This window comes from Amblyraja radiata, chromosome 23 (assembly GCF_010909765.2).
Source record: "Amblyraja radiata isolate CabotCenter1 chromosome 23, sAmbRad1.1.pri, whole genome shotgun sequence".
NCBI lineage: Eukaryota > Metazoa > Chordata > Chondrichthyes > Rajiformes > Rajidae > Amblyraja > Amblyraja radiata.
This window is the reverse complement of record NC_045978.1, coordinates 4553732-4579113: the sequence shown is the minus strand read 5'-3', so window position 1 is coordinate 4579113 and position 25382 is coordinate 4553732. Positions and strand designations below refer to the sequence as shown.

At 41.8% G+C, this 25382-nt stretch overlaps 1 protein-coding gene across 5 annotated transcripts; it reads left to right on the top strand.

Moving 5' to 3' along the window:
- Positions 1-702: 702 nt before the first annotated feature.
- Positions 703-24147, top strand: gid8 (GID complex subunit 8 homolog). Of its 5 annotated transcripts, none has more exons than XM_033041397.1 (6): positions 703-822; positions 13353-13412; positions 15067-15194; positions 16788-16984; positions 17447-17644; positions 19239-24147. In XM_033041397.1, exons 3-6 carry the CDS (start codon positions 15077-15079, stop codon positions 19410-19412), a joined length of 687 nt encoding a protein of 228 aa, XP_032897288.1. In that variant the 5' UTR covers positions 703-822; positions 13353-13412; positions 15067-15076; the 3' UTR covers positions 19413-24147. The 5 variants fall into 5 exon arrangements, with proteins under 5 accessions (XP_032897288.1, XP_032897287.1, XP_032897290.1 ...); XM_033041396.1 differs by having other exon boundaries at positions 13353-13416; XM_033041399.1 differs by having other exon boundaries at positions 13353-13428; positions 16791-16984.
- The last annotated feature ends 1235 nt before the right edge of the window (positions 24148-25382 follow it).

Genomic DNA, 25382 nt, shown 5'->3' with positions numbered 1-25382 from the left:
ATGGTTCCCGAGGAGAGACGGGGGAGCGCGCGCGCGCGCGTTGGTGCATATGAGAGGAGAGCGAGAGCGCGCGTGCTCGCCGCTGAGGAGGGAGACACGGGCGCGCGTTGGTGGCCGATGATAGAGAGGGGGGGGGGGGCGCGTGCTCGCCGCTGATGAGGAGATGGAGGGGGGGGGGGGGGAGAGCTGATGGGGGGAGGGGGGGGAGGGAGAGCTGATGGGGGGGGGGGGGGGGGCACCACCGCGCCCCCGGGCGGGAATTCACAACCGTTGAGGAACCTGAGGGGAAATAACGCCGAGCCCAATCAGACGCGGTTGCCAGGGGGTTACCATGGGGCTGAGCCAATCAGGCGCGGCTGAGATGGAGGGGGGGGGTTACCATGGCGCGCAGCCAATCAGGCGCGGTTGCCAGGAGGTTACCATGGCGCGCAGCCAATCAGGCGCGGCTGAGGGGGGAATTACCATGGCGCGCAGCCAATCAGAAGCGGGTGGGACGAATGGGCGTGAAGCCAATGCGCGTGCGCTCCCCTGCTCAAAGATCCTATGCTCCGCTATAAGATCTTTGCCCCTGCTTGCTCTCCTCGCGCACGCGCGTGGGGCCGGATGGGCGGTGACCGGCGGTTGATTGACAGCCACCGCCGCCAACCGTGAGCCGCGTCGGGCGGGTCGCCAGCGGCGTGCGGCCAATCAGAGGGCGAGGCAAGCTTGGTTGCACCGCGGCCCGTTCAACCTAACATCCCGTCGCACCGGCGGAAAGCTCGCGAGCTTCTGCTGGCGTCCGCTCCGCTCCGGGCCACCGACACACAATCCTCCACATTTCAGGTACGTTTCTTCTACTTTAAAGGCCAGAAAACTGCAGCTAACCTCCAGATATCGCGTTCAAATCTAAACCAGCTGACATCTGGCTGTCTCCGCGACTCCGTTTTTTGTTGTAATGTTGGTTTCTGTGAGCGCCAAGTTGTCCCCTGCAAATAGGCCTCGGCGACGCATTATCAAAATACTCTGCATGCACTTAAAGTTCTTTCACTATTTAGACAAACAAGGTTAAACTACTAGTGCTGCTAGCTTGCAGTTTACTTCGAAACTTCATTTTCACCTGGCGTAGGGAGCCTCGAGCTTTTATGAAGCTGGAATTTTCATATTGTGATTAAATTCACATTTTTTTCCATAATTTCTACTACGTTAGCTTGTTTAATTGTAAAAAATAAACGCTGGATCCGTGTCGTTTATCAAATTAAGACATTTGGGCCTGCGGTTTCGGGGTTCAGAAGTTTAAAGTATTGTCCTAGTGCATTTTATGAAAGTGAAAATTGGTTTCATTTCTGGGATCTAGCACACGTTAATAATGTAAGGGCTGGTAGTCGTATGTGTGGAAGCGAGACAATTCTTTAATCGCAGTAGTGTTAAAAATAAGCAGACATTGCCCTAATTATAGCAATATTTGGTAACTTATTTTTTCCCAGGCCTCCGTCTGTGTTAAAAGATATGAAAGCACCAGTAGTCAGAGTGAAAGCAATCCAAGAATGTATTGTGAAATGGCGAAAGGAAAGCGACTGATCCTGTGGGTTGGAGACAACAGCTAGTGTGACATGTATAGAGTGTTTAGTTAGCAGATTGTTATGATAGGCTTGAATGAGGATGAAGATCTTGCTATCAATACACAGGCCACAGACCTTTCTTTTAATTGTTTTGCTTTCTGGTTATAGGTATCACAAACAACATAAATATTTATTATCTAACACCAGTGGTTTTTAAGAATATGTTGGTGGACTGTTGGAGTCCTCCATGTCTTGCCGTCCAAGTGCCTGTGGGTAGTGACCAGGAAGGACTGTCATTGATAGGTTAATTATCATTGAAGTTTAAAATATGGGTTTGATGCTAGTAAGATAGAAGTGAGATTGGTTCAAGACAAGTCAAGAGAGTTCATTGTCATGTGTCCCAGATAGGGCAATGAAATTCTTGCTTGCTGCAGCATAACAGAATATTGTAGGCATAAATACAGAACAGATCAGTATGTCCATATGCCATAGAATATATATATATACACACACATAAATAAACAGATAAAGTGCAATAGGCTGTTATAGTTCATAGTTTGTTTGAAGTTCTGTTTAATAGTCTGATGGCTGTGGGGAAGAAGCTGTTTCTGAACTTGGATGTTGCAGATTTCAGGCTCCTGTACCTCCTATCTGATGGCAGCGGCGAGATGAGTGTGTGGCCAGGATGGTGTGGGTCCTTGATGATGTTGGCAGCCTTTTTGAGGCAGCGACTGCGATAGATCCCCTCGATGGTAGGGAGGTCAGAGCCGATGATGGACTGGGTAGTGTTTACAACTTTTTGCAGCCTTTTCTGCTCCTGGACGCTCAAGTTGCCGAACCAAGCCACGATGTAACCGGTCAACATGCTCTCTACTGTGCACCTGTAGAAGTTCGAGAGAGTCCTCCTTGACATATCGTCTCTCTGTAATCTTCTCAGGAAGTAGAGGCGCTGATGAGCTTTCTTTATAATTACATCAATGTTCTGGGACCAGGAGAGATCTTCGGAAATATGCACGCCCAGGAATTTGAAGTTCTTGCCCCTTTCCACCATTGACCAGTTGATATATACAGGACTGTGGGTCCCCATCCTACCCCTTCCAAAGTCCACAATCAGTTCCTTGGTTTTGCTGGTGTTGAGAGCCAGGTTATTGTGCTGGCACCATTTAGCCGATCTCACTTCTATACTCTGACTCATCCCCATCAGTGATGATGAAGTTCGCACTATGTCCGGCTACGCATCCATGAGTATAGAGTGAGTACAGTAGGGGGCTGAGCATGCAGCCTTGAGGTGCTTCCGCGCTGATTGTTATCGAGGATGACACATTTCCACCAATACGTACAGACTGTGGTCAGTGAATGAGGAAGTCAAGGATAGTAGATAGTGGATAAGTATTAGTAGAGCAGAGTTTTTTAGGGGAGTATCTTGAGGTCTAGTCAGTGTGGTTTCATTGGAACCAATGATGGAGAGAGGAGTCTGAAGAAAGGTCTCAACCAGAAACGTCACCTATTCCTTTTCTCCAGAGATGCTGTCTGACCCGCTGAGTTACTTCAGCTTTTTGTGCCTACCTTCGATTCAAACCAGCATCTGCAGTTCCTTCCTACATGATAGAGAGAGGAGTTCCATTTCACAGGAGAGATTTTGTCAGGACAACAGTCTCAGCACAAAGGATAAGTATGTCTGTCACAACGACTTACAAAAATGTGGGAAATGTTAGTTTAAGAAAGACCTGCAGATGCTGGTAAATCGAAGATAGACACAAAATGCTGGAGTAACTCAGCGGGTGAGAGAGCATCTATGGAGAGAAGGAATTGACGACGCTTTGGGTCGAGACCCTTCTTCAGACTGATCTCAGGGGAGGGGGCGGGACAAGGAAAGAATGTAGGCGGAGGCAGTAAGGCTAGTGGGAAAACTGGGAAAGGGGAAGAAGTGTAGAAAGCAAGGGCTACCTGAAGTTAGAGAAGTCAACGTTCATACCGATGGGGTGCAAACTACCCAAGCGAAATATGAGATGCTGTTCCTCCAATTTGCGCTGGGCCTCACTCTGACAATGGATGAGGCCCAGGACAGAAAGGTCACGTTGGGAATGGGAGGGGGAGTTGAAGTGCTGGGCCACCGGGAGATCAGCTTGGTTAAAGCGGACTGAGCGGAGGTGTTCAGCGAAAAGATCGCCGCGCCAGCACTTGATCTCGCCGATGTAGAGAAATTGACACCTAGAACAGCAGATGCAGTAGATGAGGTTGGAGGAGGTGCAGGTGAACCTCAGCCTCACCTGGAAAGACTGTTTGGGTCCTTGGATGGAGACGGGTCAGGGTGGGGAAGGTAAAGGGACAGGTGTTGCATTTCCTTCGGTTGCAGGGGAAAGTACCTGGGGTGGGGCTGGTTTGGATGGGAAGGGACGAGTTGACCAGGGAATTACGGAGGGAACGGTCTCTGCGGAAAGCAGGAAGGGGAGTAGATGGGAAGATGTGGCCAGTGGTGGGATTCCTTTGGAGGTGGCGAAAATATTGGAGGATTATATGTTGTATGCGACGGCAGATGGGGTGGAAGGTGGGGACAAGGGGGACTCTACTTGTTACGAGTGGGGAGAGGAGGAGTAAGAGCGTATCTGCGGGATATCAAGGAGACCCTAGTGAGAGCCTCATCTATAATGGAAGAGGGGAACCCCCGTTCCCTAAAGAATGAGGACAACTCCGAACTATGGAAAACCTCATCCTGGGTGCAGATGCAGCGTAGACGGAGGAATTGGGAGCTTGGGATAAATAGTCTTTACAAGTGTAGTCAAGATGGCTATGGGAGTCAGTTGGTTTGTAGTAAGATGTCGGTCAATAGTCTGATAGTGACGGTGTCTAGAAATGGTAGGGAGATGGTCCAAGTGAATTTGAATGCAGGATGGAAATGGAAGTAGTAGTTTAAACCTATCTAGCAAAGAGAGCATGGATTTTAGAGGATATTTTAGTTTCACATGGATTGTGACAGGTTGATGAGCATGTATGTGAAACATAATGAAATTTGCAATGGGTTCCTGCAGCAGTATTTATGAATCTGACTTCATTGTCTAACTGCTTGTAAAGATTTTTCTAATTGTGATCTGATACCAATATAACTGAGTTCAATACAACTTTGAAAGGAAGAAGAGTGAACTAGTTGCTGAGATTTTTGGATAAAGGCACATTTCACATATCGGCTGTTGGAAAATCTGCTAAATGTGATGAAAGATCAGTTGGAGTTATTCAATGTGTGCAAATGATCCAATTCTGCTCCTTAACAACAGATGATCTTAATGCCAAAAGAAGTCATGGATTATCAAGATTAAAACAAATGAAAAAGGTGCAGCTAGAACATAAACTGGTGATGCAAAATGGTGACAAAACGGATAGAGTTGCTCGCCAAGACAGCAATTTGAGCTGCTGCCTCACAGATTTAGGTTCTGTTGCTGTCTACATGTCGTTTGCATGTTCTGCCTCATTGTCCAGGTGTCCAACAAACTGGTGGTCATGGATTTCAGTTTCCTGTATGAAAGGAGGAACATGAGAGTGTGACCAGGGTGGTGTAGGACTTTGATATTGGCTGCCATTTTTGTGGCAGCACCCCATGTAGATCCCTTCAATGATGGAGATGCCATTACCTGTAATGGATCCCACACTCTATGCTCGCTTTGGTATTCTAGTTGCAGGACCAAGGCATGATACAACCTGTCAGTATGCTCTCTACTGAACACTGTAGATGATCAATGGAGTATTCGTCGACATACTGAATCTTCAGGCATTGATGAACTTTCTTTGAGTGCATCGATGTTCTTGGTCCAGTATAGACCTTCAGAGATACATACATCCCAGGACTTAAAGCTATTGACTCTCTCCACCTCCACCTCATTCCCATCCATGAACTATTGGCACTTTGGTTTTGCTAACATTGAGAGTAAGATTGTTGGCTGGCATCAGATTTTCAATCTCCCTCGTGTATTTTGACTTATCATTATCCATTCAAGAATGGTGGTATAGTTGGCAAAAGTAAAGATTAGAGCTATGTCTGGCTACACAGTCATTGGTGTAGAGAGAGGAGAGCACCTGACTGAGTACGCAGCCTTGAGGTGCTCCTGTGTTGATGGTTATTGAGAATCAAGTGAAGACTGATACCCCTGGGGTTGGATGGATAATTTCCAAACCAGTTCTTTTGTTTTCATGCGTTGAGCTTTAAATGGCCAAATTATGTGTTTACAAGTAATTTGGAAATGTGGGAAACAATAGTATTATGACGAGAATTTGTCTCTCCACCTCCTGGCTTTTTTTATCAGTTGGATTGCCAATCTGTTGATACAAAGTGATTCCTATCATTTCCTTGCCAATTGATAGCAGGGCTTTCAGATGGTCTTATCAACAATCTAATTTGAGACGATAATTGTTATTTTAAAAAGGAAGGTTGAGTTGTATTTTGCTGACACCTAGTAGGATATAAGAAAAATTCTTGTCTAGGGGTCAGAGGTATTCAGATATTTTCTGAACGTGTGACCCAGATGGAGTACCTGGTAAGGTGCTCAAAGCGTGTGCCCACCAGCTCACCGTCATCTTCACCAGAATCTTCAACCTCTCCCTAGACCAGGCAGTTATCCCGTCCTGCCTAAAATCAGCCACAATCGTCCCAGTGCCGAAGAAGTCTCCCATCACCAGCCTAAATGATTACCGTCCCGTGGCCCTCACTCCGGTAATCACGAAGTGCTTCGAGAGATTGGTCCTCCAGCACATCAAGGACTATCTCCCTCCAGACTTCGACCCCCACCAATTCGTCTATCGCCCAAACAGATCCACAGAAGACGCCATCACCGTAGCTCTCCACTCTGTGCTGAGCCACCTGGAGCTGGGGCAGAGCTACGTCCGGATGTTCTTTGTGGATTACAGCTCAGCTTTCAATACTATCATTCCGGACATTCTCATTGACAAACTGGTCACTCTCGGCCTCCCCACTCTCACATGTGCCTGCATAAAGGACTTCCTCACCAACCGGCCCCAGACTGTGAGACTCGGCCCCCACCTCTCCGCCACTCGCATGTTGAGTACCGGCTCCCTACAGGGCTGTGTGCTAAGCCCCCTTCTATACTGTCTCTACACCCACGACTGTAGTCCGGCCCACAACAACAACCGCATCGTCAAGTTTGCTGACGACACTACAGTAGTCGGACTCATCTCAAGGGGAGATGAGGCAGCCTACAGAGAGGAAGTCCTGAAGTTGACAGCCTGGTGCTCAGAAAACAACCTGGCTCTGAACACCAAGAAAACAAAAGAGCTCATTGTCGACTACAGGAGGCACAGCACCGACTTAGCCCCCCTATACATCAACGGCGAGTGTGTGAAGAGGGTCTACACCTTCCGGTTTCTCGGCGTCCTCATCTCCGCTGACATCTCCTGGACAGACAACATCACAACGGTCATCAAGAAGGCTCAGCAGCGGTTGCACTTCCTGAGGGTCCTCAGGAAGCACAACCTGGACTCCAACCTGCTGCTGACCTTCTATCGCTCGTCCATTGAGAGCCTGCTGACATACTGCATTACAGCATGGTACGGCAGCTGCACCATGGCAGACAGGGAGAGGCTTCAGAGAGTAGTTAGGGCAGCACAGAAGATCATTGGCTGCCCTCTCCCCTCCCTGCTGGACATTTACACCTCCCGCTGCCTCAGCAGGGCGAAGAACATCATCAAGGACAGCTCCCATCCTGCATTTGGCCTGTTCGACCTGCTGCCCTCAGGGAGGCGCTATAGGTGCATCAGAACAAGGACAAATAGACTCAAGAACAGTTGCTTTCCAAAAGCCATAACCTCCCTGAACTCACACATGTACTGACTTCACAGCCTAACCCCCGGACTTCCATCTATCCACCTACTGTAATTTGTACTGTAACTGTAATTTTTAAAATATGTGCAATAACCCATACTGTATATAGGAATCCTATTTATTCACTCTATTCATCCATTGTCTTTTTATAGATATGTATATAGCGCCGCAGAACTGTTCACCTTATCCCCCCCCCCCCCCCCCTTTTGTTTTTTGTTTTTTGCACTAATTACATGTCTGCACTGAGCAGGAGCTGCTTTTAATCTCATTGTACATGTGTATAGTGACAATAAAATGGCATTCTATTCTATTTACATAAATACGATTCAATCGATATAAACTTTAAATCAATGGTCCTATTAATTTGTACATTTCTCAGGTTGACTTTATGAAGTAGCATTGAAGCATTATTACAGACTGGTTCGTTCTAACTCTATGACAGTCAATATAAACAATGTATGACACAGATAGAAGAGGAGAATCTGATTTTTGACTGAGCATCGTAGTTTATTTTACAAGATATAGCTTTTTAGATAAGACAATCTTTTGGGGTTTTTACATTAAAATTAATATGCTACATTTAAAATTAATGGATTTGCAATACAAAGTTCAACTGACTGAGCATTGCAAAGACAACTTTCAACTAAGTTTAATATCTTAGTAGGTTTTGAAAATTGTGGTCTTAATCTAGTGAGAACCGTATGTACATTCTGTCCCTCCAATGATTCTGGTCATTGCGTGGCCTATTAGGTGGCTCAGTAGTATTTAAGGAAAATGTAGAGGGGCATAGAATCTAGCCCTGTAGCCTTGTTCATAACACCTACAGCTTGAGACATTTTCTTTCATAGATAAATCTGAGATACCTGTACACTTTCCCTGTGTCTAAATTTGATTTAAAATTTAAATTTAGTTCAGGCTTTATGGATGTCTGAAATGTTATAGGAATTCAGTTTGAACCATTAAAAATCATGAATATATCTCCTGAGATTTCTCCGGCATTAACAATTGTCGTCTTTCCAACCTCTCACTGAATCTCAGATGCCTTTGTTTAAGTAACAAATTTGTCTTTTTCTGCACCCCCACAATGTGTGATGATAACCTTGATTTAACACTCATAGTCAACACATTAAAAATAGACAAAGTGATGGAGTAACTCGGCAGGTCAGGCAGCATCACTGAAGTACATGAATAGGTGGCATTGTGGATCAGGTCCCAGCCTGAAGTCACCATTCCATGGCCTCCATAGATACTGCCTGAAACGCTGAGTAACTCCAGCCTTTGGTGATTTTTGTAAACCAGCAGCTGCAGTTCACACATTTACCTGGGATATAGATTATGCTGGTGTCTTGTGCAGACATATTACCAGTTTCTGATGGAAGTGATCAATAAGAGTCCCTATATAATCCTACTTATGGAGACACTGATTAGAATCAAGGATCAATGCTGGAAAATGAAATGCATCGAAATAACAAAGCTGTGCAAATAATGATAAGAGGGTAGACACGAAAGTGGAGTAATTCAGTGGGACAGGCAGCATCTCTGAAGAAAAGGAATGGGTGGCACTTTCGGTCAAGACCCTTCTATGAAAAGAGGGTGCTGTGTGCAGTTATTTGTATGATTTTTGTCATTCCCTTAAGATAATGTTGGTAGAGGTTTGGTCAATCTGTAATTAACCAGTAGTTTTTAAATGAAATAAGAGTCAAACAACTTTGTATAGGGGACCTTTGTATTACAGTAGTTTGGGTGACTGAAATTTGCCCTTAAAGAGTTCACAAATTACTACCAACAGTACCAAGATAAAATTAAAAATTTGCTTTCATGGAATTTGTGTCAGTTCTTACCTTTTGTTTCAGCTTGCATGTCTTGACTGTGTATATGATGCAGCTTCACATTACAGAACGTTTCTGTTTAGTTTATTGTTATGTGTACAGAGGTAAAGTGAAAAACTTTTAAGTAGTTACACATATGTTTTTTGGAGATGGTTACCTTCCTTCTCTGTGATGTTAAAGAATAAACTTTTGTAAATTCACATTGTGAAACTTTTGTTTGAAGTGATTATTTGATTCTACTACACTTAGAACATTTTTTTTAGCAGCTTGGTGAAATAATATCAGCGTATTTTAATTGTAATAGAAAGCATCATGTTCATTTAGATGTTTGATTGATTGTGTTTTTCTGCTGATCTTAAAAGTAATGCATTTACTATTCTGAATAATTAAATAAAAACTTCTGCCATTTAATACAGTAATAAATTCCAAAATATGCATGTGAGATCTTGATGAAATAAAGTATTATTGATTTTATTTTCCTGAAAAAATGATTTGTCTTGCATGTGCATCTCATTTATTCTTAACTATATGTAGTTTATGCTGTTGAAGTTGACTTCACTAGTTGACATGATCAATTATTTCCAATCATGTACATAGGCTGAAATTAAGTTCATATAACTCCAAATTTATGTATGGCTGGTGGTGCCACTTTCTTACAAAAATCTCATTCAATGTTTGAACAAAAAGCAAATTTGTAAGCAAATAGAATGAAATACTATGCACTATGAATGGTCATCTGTACTATATATGAATGCAAGTTTAAGGAATAAAATATATTGTTGAAAAAATACTTGAGTAATTGAGCTGATGTTTTAACTACTCCAAAAGAGCTGGCACCTAACATGGTTCAAAAAAATCTTTAATCTTGGATGAATTTGCATTTTGGGGATATTCTGTAACTCAGAAATTCCAAATTCAGACAATTGTTGGAAACCACGTGTTCAGATGAACGTGAGAAATTGATCATAAATTATAGGTGGTTTACATTTCAATAAAAATGATTTAAAAAACCACGCACCTTTATTTTGTTTGAGTTGGAGTTTAAAATTATTATTAACAGACTGCTGCTTTATGTGTTGGTTACACGTTTGCTGGAACTGGGAGCAAAAAACAAAACTGCTGGAAGAACTCAGCCGGTCACGCAGCATCTATGGAGACAGAGGGATCGTTGATGTTTTGAGCTGAGACCCTGCATCAGGACTGAGTGTAGAGAGGAGAAAGCCTGTATTTGGAGGTCAAGGGGCATGGTGAAGAAAGAGCTGGCACATGATAAATGGGTCCATATTAGGAGGAAGAGGGGAAGGTGGAAGTGGATGCAGAGTCTGGAAGTGATAAATAGAGACATCAAGAGTGTTTATCACCACCTTCGTCAGATTGCAGAATCTTGTAATCTCAGAGCTATACAGCACATAATCGGGCCCAACGGCCCAAATCGTCCATGCCAATCAAGTTGCTTAACCCCAGGTCCCACTTGCCCAAATCATTCCAAACCGTTCCTATTTATCTCCCTGTTCATGCATCTTTTAAATGCCATAATTATACCTGCTTGTACCACTTACTCTGGCAGCTCGTTCCACATACTCATCACATTTTATTTTGTGTGGAAAAAGTTGCCCCTCTTGGCCCTTTTAAAAAAAATCTTTCCCCTCTCGCTATCAACCTATGTCCACTAGTTTTTGACGAGGAAAAGACTGGATGTTCTGACTGCATCAGCTCTCCTGTGTACATTATCCCCCTCCACACCTGGTTCCACCCACCACCTGCTGAGTCTTGCCTCACCCCTCGTCTTTGCCTCTTTATATTGACCATCTTCCCTCTGCACACAGTCCTGAAATACATCAAGTATCCTGCACAACCCTAACCCTACCTCAGCAAGGAACACTATGGCCAACCTCGGTGCTAGGCATTATCATGGACTTGTTTTCCAGCAGTGTTTTTACATTCTTATCGTTTGCAGTCTTTCTTTTCAGTGTCTTGTATAATTTGCTTTTGTGTGTTGACCAAGTCTGCCTGAGTAGCTAATGCAAGTGAGATTTTCATTTCACCTGTACCTCCCTGATACTGGAATGTATTTCAAAAAAATGCGACTTTTGTATCCACGGTTGCTGCTGACGTGCTGAGATCGTCCACCAATTTTATTTCGCTCATATTTTCATTTTGTGATTGGGTGTATGTTAGGATTTTTCTCCAGCTTTTCTCCAGGCTCAATGATTGGTTAAAATTCATTATAAATTTGTTCAACTTGTTATTATGTATTTTGAACATGAGAAGGCATTGTGAGAAAATGTATTTTGCATGCAGGTTATGAATAAGCCAAGGTAAAAGATATTACACTATTATAAAAATCAAAAGTCATGGAATTCAAATTATGTGGTGAATGCAGGTTTACTTTGTTTAACAAACTAGTAATTTGGCACCATTGGTTTTTGAGATCTTGTTTATGCAAGGTGTTGAAAGGGTTAGAAATAAGCTTTCTGAAACCTATTTCAGCGAACAACATTGAGAATCATCAATTGCATTATGGCAAAATGTAAGAGAAACAATTGAAAATTTTTTTTATACCAGAGAATTATTTAACATTAGGAATAGGAATACTTTATTGTCACATGTGACTAGGCACAGTGAATTTTTTTGCTGGTATACGCAATGTATACAAATAGCAGCCACCTACGGCGCTGTCAAAGTTACAGATCGCGCCGGCTCCCCCTTTTGTCCCCCCACCCCCCTTTTCAACAGTTCCCCACGCCAGGTCCCCATTGTCCTATGTCCTCCACCCCCACCTCCCACACGGCGGTCCCCCCATACCGGGTCCTCCATTGTTCTTCCCCTCCCCCCTCACGGAGGTCCTCCTCGCTCTTATTATCTTTCTCTGTATCCTCACCTATTGCTGCATGATGTGACATGGAATTAAGCATTGTAATTTACACTTTATTCTGACATGGCAAGTACTTAAGGCGCTGGTGAATTACTGCCTTGAACTACTGCAGTTCTTGTGGTGTTTTTCCTGTGGAACTTTTAGATGAGAAATACCCTGATTTTGAAGTCATGTTTTATAGTCATGATGATGTATAACTTTGAGGTGAACTTGCAGTAGTTGCTATTCCCATGAACTACGATTTGGCTGTGAAAGTACATATTTGGCAGGGGGTTTGCAAGAAACTTTGGCAAATTGCAGGCATTTTTCTATGATATGGTAGCGATGATGTGTTTGTAATATGTGTGATAAATGATTGCATTCAAATTTATTTCTTTGACCTGGGTAATGTGGAGATTGAGGGTCTAGTTACATTCTGCAAAACAAGAGAATTCCATCACTGATAAATAATGGAAAGGTTTTGAAGATTCTGGATGTAGGCACTCTCTGTAGAATTGCCAACCACTGACATGGTCTTGCACCATTATATTTTGTACATTTCATTTTAAGATCAATATATAGACATTATTACAATGGAATTCGTCACTATCATTGAATGCTGAGGAGAAATCTTTCGATGTTATTGTTGTCAATGACACTTACCAGCTTGTGCATGAATATTATATAATTCTTAAAAGGGCACAAAGTGTCATTCTCTGTATCCTCCCCATTGCTACATGATATGACATGAATTAACCATTCTGATTTACGCTTCTGTCATGGTAAGATCAGTTTTTAATGCGCATCTCTAATTTGCACATCTGACGTCACCTATCCATTTTTTCCATGGATGCTGCCTGAGCCACTGAGTTACTCCAGCACTTTGTGTCCTTTTTGTGTATTAACCAGCATCTGCAGTTCTTTATTTCTATATTGTATAATTCTTGCTGCTTTTGGCATTATCTGAGGGTTTACAACAAAACAAAACATTGTACAAATGTTCTACTTCTGTATTAGAAAGGAGGGAAGGTTCATTGGAAGGAAGGAATGAGTATGGTTGGACCAAGAAACTGATGTATTTTGGCTTTTACTCACAACCTTTTGTGTGTCGTATGTCCAGCCAGTAGACTTTGTCCCCGTCAGTCTCATTGACTTTAAACCTTGATTTCTTAAGTTAAAATTCTTCTATCCAATTGAGGGTCATGACTGGAATTCAATAAGAATTTAAGAAATAATAATATCATTGTTTTATCTGGGACGTATGACAATAAAACACTCTTGTCTCTCTCTTGACTCTTGACTAGATATTTGATTATTTTGGATCAAGCCGTGCTGTAAAGCAAAGTGGTTCTTGCAGAACCTAAGTAAGTAAGTGAATTGGTGAGTAGATGCTGCTTGATAACACTTTCCATACTTTGTTTATGGAGAGTGGATTGATTGTGGTAATTGGCTGAATTCGATTTTTTTTTAATGAAATAGTGTACCTGAGAAATTTTATATAACGTTTGCTGTTGCTGCTGTTGTGTCTATGTTAGAATACCATAGTATGATTAATGGCACAACTATTTTTTTTAAGAATGGGAGGTATTGTGAGCATGCATTCTGGTGTTCAAGCTTTGTCAGAATTGCACCACATTTCTGTGGCTGATCCTGGCATTCTTTACTAGAATGGCTTGGTGCCTGAATGATGGTCAAGTTACAAATCATCGAAGATTGATTATTTATCCCATTTACCACATGAAGGGTGTCCTCAATGCAAAAAGGGGCCTTGGTCTTCAAAAAGATTGTACACTAGTCATTCCTGCCAATACTCTTTTAGAACCTGCTTGCATGATAAACTGGTGTTGTGAAGGACTAATGGGATTTTCCTCTTTAGTTCTCCCACCACCTACCGTTAAACGCAGTTTAAACACTGTCCCTTTCAGGGCTCGGTAATGTTGCTGCTGAGGCATAGTTAGTGATTGACATTGAAGTCCTTCATGTGTTCAGTGCTGTGCTTTTCTCAATGCTTCCAAACATTTTGCAACATAAAGGAATTTTATTTCTAATCTGAAGGAGAACAGGATGTTTCCTAGTCCACTTTTGTCCGGATAAACACAACATTTATTAGCAGTCGTGAAAGGCTTGGATAGAGTGGATGTGGAGAGGATGTTTCCACTAGTGGGAGAGTCTAAGACTAGAGGGCATAGCCTCAGAATTAAACGATGTTCATTTAGGAAGGAGATGAGGAGGAATTTCTTTAGTCAGAGGGTGGTGAATCTATGGAATTATTCGCCACAGAAGGCTATGGAGGCAAAGTCAATGGATATTTTTAAGGCCGAGATAGGAAGATTCTTGCTTAGTACCAGTGTCAAGGGTTATGGGGAGAAGGCAGGAGAATGGGGTTAGGAGGGAGAGATAGATTAGCCAAAATTGAATGGCGGAGTAGACTTGATGGGCCGAATGGTCAAATTCTGTTCCTCTCACTTATGACCTTATCACCTCATACATTCCCTCTGCTAATAGAATTAAATATAATTTTAACATGCATTACATATGCACTTGCACGGAGGATTGGTAGACTTTTTTATTCAAATAACTTTCCAAAGATTGAACATACTGAGTAAATGTTCTGAATCTAATATTCTTGCATGACTATTTTCTAAACTTAATAATTTTAAAGACATCACCATTTTTAATAAAAGACAAGTTATTTACTGATCTAATAATTATATTTTTTATTCTGATTGGCTAATTCAATGCAAAGCTTTGAGATTTTCTTATTACTGTCGTAGACTTTTTTAATTCAACTAAGTGAATGATTTTGGAGAACAAAATAAAATGTTAATAATGGAGATAGATTTGTATGGTTGTATATCTCATTATTTTCCAGTCAGTATTTTTTTGATCATTTTGACATTCTTCATTGGTTTTGCTATGTTCTGTTGTGCTGAAGCAAAGCAAGAATGTCATTGTCCTATTAGGGACACATGACAATAAACTCTCTTGAATCTTGAATCGTGAATCTTTGTCCTTTAGGTGTTCCAGGATGAGTTATACAGAAAAGCCTGATGAAATTACAAAAGATGAATGGATGGAAAAGCTCAATAATTTACATATACAAAGAGCTGACATGAATCGTCTCATAATGAACTATCTAGTTACAGGTAAGACTACTACAGGTGCACAACCTTTTATCCGGAGTTCCGGAAACCGAAAAGCTCCAGAAACCGGACATTTTTCCCAGGATGTCGCATGCACACCAAAGCTCGCGTTTGGCGCCAAAGTTGACCCGAAACGACCCACGGTCAACCCAGGTCTGTACTACTGTAGCGGCTGCCTCCTCCCCGGAGACCGGGGAGACACTTAAACATCTGTAAATCATTGCTTAAATGTTAGTCAGTTAGTTTGGAGGGCTTTTATGTGAAGGGGGGGGGGTGAAGGGGGAAACTTTAATTCGGGGTCGGAGAGGCGGGGAGCGGGCAGTGCCTTACCGGGTCGCCGTGCAGTAAGCTCCGAAGCGCTGTGGCCGCCGACTCCCAACATCGCGGAGCTGGGTCTGCGGGCGTCCGGCCGCGGGCGGCGCCGGTTGTAGCTCCGACCCCGGCAACTCTACCCCTGGCTGCGCGGCGCTCCAAATCCAGCGCGGCCCGCGGCCGGAAGCCCGCAGACCCAGCTCCGCGATGTTGGGAGTCGGCGGCCACAGCGCTCCGGAGCTTACCTCACGGTGACCCGGTAAGGCATTGCCCGCTCCCCGCGGGTATCCCAGCGCTGTGGCCGCCGACTCCCAACATCGCGGAGCTGGGGCTGCGGGTGTCCAGCTGCGGGCCGCGCTGGATTTGGAGCGCCGCGCAGCCAGGGGTAGAGTTGCCGGGGTTGGAGCTACTACCGGCGCCGCCCGCGGCCGGACGCCCGCAGCCCCAGCTCCGCGATGTTGGGAGTCGGCGGCCACAGCGCTCTGGAGCTTACTGCACGGCGACCTGGTAAGGCATTGCCTGCTCCCCGCCTCTCTGACCAGGTAGGGGACTAAGAATTAAAGTTTCCCCCTTCACCACCCCCCACCACATAAAATCCCTCCAAACTAACTGACTAACATTTAAGCAATGATTTACAATGATTCCCCGGTCTCCGGGGAGGAGGCAGCCGCTCCAGACTTTTCAAGCCACCCGCGCTACATACCTAATCTACGCTAAAAATCTTCCATTCCGAAATCCGAAAAATTCCGAAATTAGTAGTAAATATATTTGACAAAAATATCACCTTGTCTAAAGGGGTAATTAATTTTCCAAATACACAATAATTTGGGACAGGCACAATTTTCGTATTGAAAGGAGGGGATTTTCTTTAAAAACAAAAGTAAATGCTATGCCATACAAGAAAGTTAAAGACCAGTCAAAATAAAGCTGGGAAAGAGAGCCAGGTGAGTCTCAAGGGAACACACTGGGGCCCAGTGTGCCTGGGAGAGTGTATCAGAGGAAGTGTGGAATCAGAAGCTAGTGAGCTAGATGCTGAACCAATGATTCAATCAATGGTAGACACAAAATGTTGGAATAACTCAGCGCGTCAAGCAGCATATCTGGAGAGAAGGAATGGGTGACGTTTCGGGTCGAGGCTCCTGACTCGACCATCTGAAGAAGGGTCTCGACCCGAATCGAGCATTATAATTGGAGCAAAATTTATGTCTATGTTCCTTATCAGGTAAGATTGACAACTCTGACAAGTTGCGTGAAAAGTTAATACAACTTTGTATTTTGTTTCAGAAGGATTTAAGGAAGCAGCAGAAAAATTTCGAGTGGAATCTGGAATAGAGCCCAGCGTTGACTTGGACACTCTGGATGAACGTATTAAAATTCGTGAGGTGATACTGAATGGACAGATTCAAGAGGCCATTGCATTAATCAATAGTCTCCACCCTGAGCTGCTGGACACAAACCGTTACCTCTACTTCCACTTACAGGTGCGCATCCGAGCATTCAAAATGTACCTTTCTTAATTTTAGAAACAGAATGTAACATGAAAAAACTAGGCATGTTATTTGTAAAATATAACTGCCATTTGATAAACTGGATGACATATGCATTCTCACTTCATTTTATATATTTTAAGCATTTTCTCGATATTAATGCTATTCTAGCATTTTGTGTCTATCTTTGGTTTAAATCACCATCAGCAGTTCATTCCTGCACAATGATATATATATATTTGACTCTGCCTCCTTTTGACAAATGTTGTAATCATTTGCTCATAATGAAAATAAATAAATTAAAGTGATTTTTGAGCCATTGAATAAATCAAATCTTGTTATTAGCTTGATTATTTTTCTGAAGGAAATAAGGAAAATCCACTAGAAACAGTGTGCTGCATTATTGATTATATTGCTGAATAACTAAGCTAATGCCAGTAAATCTGCCTTCTGCAGCAACAGCATTTGATTGAGTTGATTCGCCAACGTGAGACTGAAGCAGCTCTGGAGTTTGCTCAGACTCAGCTTGCTGAGCAAGGTGAGGAGAGTCGAGAGTGTCTTACTGAGATGGAGCGTACCCTGGCACTATTAGCTTTTGATAATCCAGAAGAATCGCCATTTGGAGATCTGCTTAATATGATGCAGAGGCAAAAGGTAACTTTTTTAATGTTTGATAATCAGATGCTATTAGTTGCTGGTTCAAAAACACTTTTTTTAGTTTAGTTTTAAGATACAGCACGGAAACAGGCCTTTCGGCCCACCGAGTCCCGCTGACCAACGATCCCTGTACACTAGCACTATCCTACACACTAGGGACAATTTACAATTTTTAAATTTTTTTTTACCGAAGTCAATTAACCTACAAACCTATACATCTTTGGAGGTAGACAAAAGTGCTGGAGAAAGTCAGCGGGTGAGACAGCATCTATAGAGTGAAGGAAATAGGCAACGTTTCGGGTCAAAACCCTTCTTCAGACTGATGCAGGGTGGGTGGGGTGGGGGGGAAAAAGAAAGGAAGAGGAGGAGTCAGAGGGCTGAGGGAGAGCAGAGATGGGGAGGAGACAGTGAGGGCTACCGGAAATTGGGGAAGTCAATGTTCAAGCCGCTGGGGTGCACACTGCCCAAGCGGAATATGAGGTGCTGCTCCTCCAATTTCCGGTGGTGCTCACTCTGGCCATGGAGGAGGCCCAGGACAGAAAGGTCAGATTCGGAATGGGAGGGGGAGTTGAAGTGCTGAGCCACAGGGAGATCAGGTTGGTTAATGCGGACCGAGCGGAGGTGTTCGGCAAAACGATCGCCAAGCCTACTCTTGGTCTCACCGATGTAGATCAGCTGACATCTAGAGCAGCGGATGCAATAGATGAGGTTGGAGGTGCAGGTGAACCTCTGTCGCACCTGGACTGACTGCTTGGGTCCTTGAATGGATTCGAGGGGGGAGGTAAAGCGACACGTGTAGCATCTCCTGCGGTTGCAAGGGAAAGTGCCCGGGGAGGGGATGGTGCGGGTGGGAAGGGAAGAATTGACCAGGGAGTTACGGAGGGAGCGGTCTTTGCGGAAAGCAGGTGGGGGGGAGATGGGAAGATGTGGCGAGTGGTGGGGTCACGTTGGAGGTGGCGAAAATGACGGAGGACTATTTGTGTGTGACGGCTAGTGGGGTGGAAGGTGAGGACTAGGGACTATACCCTTGTTCGGAGTGGGGGGATGAGGAGGGAGAGCAGTATTGCGGGGTATTGAAGAGACCCTGGTGAGAGCCTCAAGGGTCTCTTCAATTTTGTTAATTCGGATCAGGATTTAGGTCTTGTTCCTTTTGACTTCCTTTCAAGATCACTGCTATAACTTCCTGTTGCCAAACACATTTCAACAACATGTAGATCAAATATGCCTGCATTTCCGGTCAACTCATTGTAACTTCAGCTTCAGAACTTGTACCTATAAAATTTTAATTGAATATTATTTCATACTATATTTTCAATGTTTCTGTCATCAAACTTGAACAAGATGCTGGTAACATCTTTAACCAACAGAATGGCAATCTTCTCCCAGAATAATAAATGCAAACTACTAATATGAAGCTAAATTAATTGCCTTATTCTTGATTCAATTTGTTGAATTAGGTACAGTCTTCTCATTGATGGTATCCACAAATATTTCAATCCATGATTTTAAAGTATAAAATCCATGGGCACAAATGTAGATGTGTGAAATTGGGTATAAATAAGTAAAACGTGATTTCGTTTTTTTCCCCAAGGTTTGGAGTGAAGTGAATCAAGCTATTTTGGATTATGAGAATCGTGAATCAACGCCCAAACTCGCCAAACTGCTAAAGCTTCTATTATGGGCACAGAATGAGTTGGACCACAAGAAAGTTAAATATCCTAAGATGACAGACCTCAGTAAGGGAACAATTGAGGAACCCAAATAAAGTCTGTATGATGGGAATGAACAGGATTGTGGAGTGTCTTCCTGTACGTTAACCGCTTATCAGAAAGGACTGTAATAAATTCACTAATAAATGACAGAACACGTGAGAACAACTCTATGGTTAAGAATAATCACATTTAAGGCTGGGATGAAGTCCAAAGCATTGCCAACGCAGTACATCAGGGAACACCACCAAATGGTTGCTGAAGGGTCAAGGGATTGCAAGATTCACCCCAGTCCTAAATTCATTTTTTTATGGTAACTTATAACTTTACCAATTCCACACGTTGGACTGAAAATACAAATTATTAGGTATTTACTTTTGCCTGCTGTACAGTGTTTCTATTTGCAGTTTTTTTTTTTTGCTTCATATGCTGATGGTTCTTAACAGTATGTTTATATATTTTCAGAACAACTTTACTAAACACTTGTCTTTTCCCTAATTAGCCATTTTCGAGCCAAGATTCTTACCAATATCATCAGAAATGTTATTGTTAATATGGTATCCTACTGACTGCTGTTAATGTTATCTGGAGCCAGTTGTGGATGCAGTATGGATACTAAGAATGTAATTAGTAGAAAATAATTATCCATCTTTTGTCAGTCTCATTAAAATTTTCCCTTGTTTAGGAAAGAGTTCAAATGTTTGTTAATTCTCATTAAGTAGCCTTGTACTGAATTAAAATCCACAAGCTTGTAAGGCATAGTATTTAAACTCAACTTTGTATATTTTGTGGGAATGGCTCACTTAGAAATGAGTTGTTTGTATATAATGCAGGAAAAAAAAATAGTATAATGCTTTCCCAATACTAAAGTGCTTTACACTTTGAAATTCAACTAATGTGCTTTTAAACATTGTGTATCGTGTGTGTCAAGATTTGTTTTGTTTAATGTTAATTTATCATTGCATATATTAGCAAATACTTTGAAAATCCACAAATGAAAGTCATTGACATCTAGTTAGTTTTATAGGTCAATGCAGACTCTGTATCTAATACCTTTTTAAACAAAGAACTTCACGTACTTATTTAATTTTCCAGAACTTTTTATTATTAACTTAGAAAAAGGAAAATTCCATATGCAATCTTTTTCTGTAAATATTCCCTAGATGGACTTTAAAAATGTAACTGAGGTACAGGTAGAAAATATGCTGGTCTGCGAATGATGAAAATATTGTGTAAAAAAATAAATAAATGAGGGCATTTATTTACTTTCCTCAGCCCCCCCATTTGTTTTCAAGGTTCTATGGCAATAGATTAACAGTTTGTGAGCACATATCTGGAGCAGTTTAGCATAACAGTAAGAAAGTGCTACATCACATTATTGGTAAACAGTTAAGATCCAATAAGGAAACTTAAATTGTGAGTTTTATTGGAAATCTCCTCCTGAACAACTTTAACATTTTTGTTTACTCTTACATGTTTCCTCCTGCAAGTACAAAAAAAAATCTACTTAACCCTGGCAAATGCCAATCAAATGTGATAACTGCCCTATTACAGTAACTTATTTACTACAATACCAAATGGCAGATAGTGGGTCTTCAGTTACGGTTACATAGAAGGTTCCACCAATTCCGTTCTGATTTTACTATATAATATAATTCTCATATTTTGATCATAAAGTTATCTCGGCCTATGCAGCAAAAGTTTTTGGGATTTCTTTTGGCACAATGCTCTTTAAGATGGAGCTAAAATCCAGAAGCATGTATTAGCCCGAGTCCCCCATTATTCCCACTCCACCATTATCTGTCTGTGTCTCCTGATAGGTTTTTATTCCAAATGAACTTCTCTGTGTATATAGTACTATTTTGTAGAGATACAAATTCCAAAATTACAAGTTTAAGCATGTGCAAGTATCTATAAATGGTGAATTACTCTCTGAAGGGACTTATCCGAGGAAAATTATAAGGAATTTTGTTACCGAATAACTCGTTGGAATTGGCTGTGTGCAATGTATTGCTTAAGCAAGAAGTATTGAGGTTGTATCTATTGATCATCTTTCCAAAAGCAATGTTAATGAACATCATTCAAATATCTTAGGTAGACAAAAAAGCTGGAGAAACTCAGCGGGTGAGGCAGCATCTATGGAGCAAAGGAATGGACAACGTTTCGGGTCGAGACCTTTCTTAAATATCTTAATCATTTGTGCATAAAACCATCCAGTTTCTTCTTGAATTTACCGACATTAGTCTCTTCTACCTTGCTGAGCAGACATTTCATATATTCAGCATCTTCATTAAAGAAACATTATTCATTAATGCCTTTTTTTCATTGAGGCCAGAAGCTGTGGATCCAATGGTGGGATGGATAATGTGTGGGGAAATGTACATTTTTTAAATATATATATTTTTAAAAAACTGGATGGATGAATTTAGTTTTGTGTACCAATTTGGTGACTGGGTTGAAGCATATTGTTATAAATCTTTATGTTGTAGACTATTTTGACATACGATCTGAACAATTAGAAACAACATCCTTAGAATTAACTGGTGAGCTAATGTTTTTTTTTTGGGGGGTGGGGGGGAGTCATGTTTATTTTAGTGACTATATTCTTCAAAGTTTAATAGTAAATAAAAGATTACAATCCACACAACCTTCTTTTGAATTTCATCTCCCATAGGTAATGAGAACTTAACTAAAAGTGTTATTTATATTTACCTGGCCAATAACTATAATGCTTTACCACTACATACACTTTCTGATGCAAGGTTAGGATATAATTACATTTCTTGACTCCAAGATCAATATAGCATTTTACTTTCTGTAAACGATACACCGGGATCCATTGTAAGCCTTTCCTGTAACACTTGCACTTTCTGTGGATGATGTGTCTGAGCCCGATTCCTAAGAGTCAAAGGTGTTTTATTGTCATACGTCCCAGATAGAACAATTAAATTCTTGCTTGCAGCAGCACAACAGAATATGTAAACAGTACACTGCAAAGACAGTTTGTAGCTGGGCAGACGCATTCCTTTAAAGCCACCTGGAATTCCTCCTTAGGAGGATATTTAAACTCTTGGCTGTAGGTGATTCTTTTGCAGAAGCTCATTGATAGCCATGGGAGCCACAGAGAAAATCTGAGTGGAGTTGACATTGCATGTTCAATTTACTGCTGACCAATTCTGAACGGTAAACCTTTAAGTGACATCGGGCCTCCAATAGATACGCACAGTATGGCATTGCTGGTAAGCACCAACCTGAAACATCTTTCAAAAAACGATGAGTCCCTCAGTCTATGAAGTAGCACCAACAGCTTTGCAAATTGTCATTTGTCCATATTAGGTTAACAGCAGAAAATATCTTTTAACTGTATATTGAAATACACTTAAAATGCCAAACAATGTCCCCGAAAAAGAGAAATCTTGTCTTTGAATGGAAGACTGAAATGTACAAAGAACCCTATAGATCCAGAAAATATCTGCAAAAAGACACTATCGAGATGATAATAATTTGACAGCAATTAGATTGTGTTGTCTATAAAGTATACAGGTCCTGCAGTGTAGGAGAACAGTACGTTACGTGTGTGCATAAAGTGAAAACAACTTTGAAAGAAACTTTCATTGCACAGGCCTTGGAAAGTTTCTACATGTCTATTTAAGATTGGCTGCATCCTCCATGTACCACAGCCCGAACCTGTCATTTTTTAAAGAAAACAAATTTTGCACATTTGTCTTGAAGCTATGTCTTAAATAGCCCGGGTGAGCAGACGTGATGTATTTTCCACATACGGTGTGGATGGCTGAATGTGGTATGTAAAGGATACTAATTTGCTATGTGAATATAAATCTTGTGGGCAAATCAACTTGTATCAAATGCATTTTCACCAGATTGCTGCCTGGATTAGAGGCTTTCAGCTACAAGGAGAGATTTGGTAGACTTGGATTGTTTTCTCTCGAATGTGAGGGGTTGAGGAGAAATTTGATAGAAGTCTATAAAATCACGCAAGGTGTCGACAGTCAGGAGATTTTTCCCAAGGTGGGATTGTCCAACACTAGAGGGAGTTTTATGGAGATAAGTTTTTTTTTTTACTCAGGGTGGCAGGGGTCTGGAACACGTTGCCAGCATGGGTAATGGTGAAGGCAAATGTTAGCGAGACAGAGTTAATGATTCTGGTTTAAGATTCCCTGTCAGAGCTGCGAAAGAGAAAACAAGTTAGTTTTCAATTGCAGAGGTGAAGGGGGGGGGGGATAGATAAGCAGATAAAAGGGAATATTTCTATTGGAGTGAGGGTAAATTGGTTAATGCAGGTGTCAAAGGTTATGGGGAGAAGGCAGGAGAATGGGGTTATGAGGGAGATAAATCAGGCATGATTGAATGGCGGAGTAAACTTGATGGGCCGAATGGCCCAATTCTACTCCAATTCCTTATGACCATATGAATACAGCACTTCAAAGCAGAAGTGGCTGCCGTTCAGAGTACTATTTTCAATTAAAATGTTAATAACGTAGTAATAGGAAAATAATCCTTGCATTTATCAAAAGCAGAACCAAAATTTTAATTTGCCAAATTTTCCAGTTGAATATCTAAATTTTAATTCCAAATCTGACAAAATGTTAAGGTTGGTTCTGTATTTCAGGAGTCTCCCACATTTGTCATTTCAAACCACTTTGTTTTACTTTCTAATACATTTAAATACAAACACTGTAATTGTTTGAATATATGAACAAAGTTCAAAAGGCAACATCTCGAAGTTCGACTTCTGAATGTTATTTTTTAATAAAGTTATTTCAGTGAAAATTGAAGCGTTCTGGCTGCTTTCCTTGCTCCTAAAATTAGTCTCACAAGCGTTTTTAGTCTTTCATTAAGAACAATGTCCTTTGGGGTGTACAAAGGGCACAGCATTATCTGTTTGGGACTGGAGACAAAAGTAAAATGCATGTATTTAGTTTGTGACTGAGTTTTTTCAGGGTGCAGTAACGCATCTACAAACCATAAAAAAAGTATTCCAAAGGCTGGCTCTTAAAGATAGCGGAGTCAGGGAATGGCCTACTCCTGCACCTATTGTCTATTATCTATTGTTGGAGAGGTACGACTGTAATGGAGGTATTGGTGAATGTTAATGGGGTTAGATGTATCACCAGATGGTGATTATTTTCTAACCTCCATATTTCTGTAGCACCAAGTGGCGATAGACCACAAGGTGGTGCTAGATCACAGGGCTCAGGTAAACATAATTTTAATAATGAAAGATAGAAGGAACAGCAGATGCTGGTTTACAAAAAGGACAGAAAGTGCTAGAGTAACTCAGCAGGTCAGGCAGCATTAACGTTTCGAGTCGAAGTAGGGTCTCGACTTCAGTTTAGTTTATTGCCATGTGTGCTGAGGTACAGTGAAAAGCTTCTGCATGCTATCCAGTCAGCAGAAAGGCAATACATGATTACAATCGAGCTATTTACAGTGGATAAGGGAATAACGTTTAGTGCAAGTTAAAGCCAGCAAAGTCTGATCAAGGATAGTCCGAGTGTTACTAAAGAGGTAGATTTTGGTTTAGCATTGTTCTTTGGTTGTGGTAGGATGGTTCAGTTGCCTGATAACAGCTGGGAAGAAACTGTCCCTGAATATAGAGTGCTGTTCATCAGTCTGAAGAAGGGTCCCGACCCCAAACGTCACCTATCCATGTCCTCCAGAGATCATAAGGATCGTCATTGATAGGAGCAGAATTAGGCCATTCGGCCCATCAAGTCTACGCCACCATTCAATCATGGCTGATCTATCTCTCCCTCCTAACCCCATTCTCCTGCCTTTTCCCCATAACCTGTGACACCTGTCAGATGCTGCCTGACTCGTTAAATTACTGCAGTACTTTGTGTGTCTCCTCTTGCTGTTTACCCACAATTGGGTTTGATCAGCAAGGGTTGAGGAATCAGTGTAATTAAACCAGCGGAAAGATTGTTTAGTTTTCCTTTTTATTGCCTGTCAGCAGGTGTGATTTTGATCTTTGGACTGCACTAACATTTTCAAAGAATAACCGA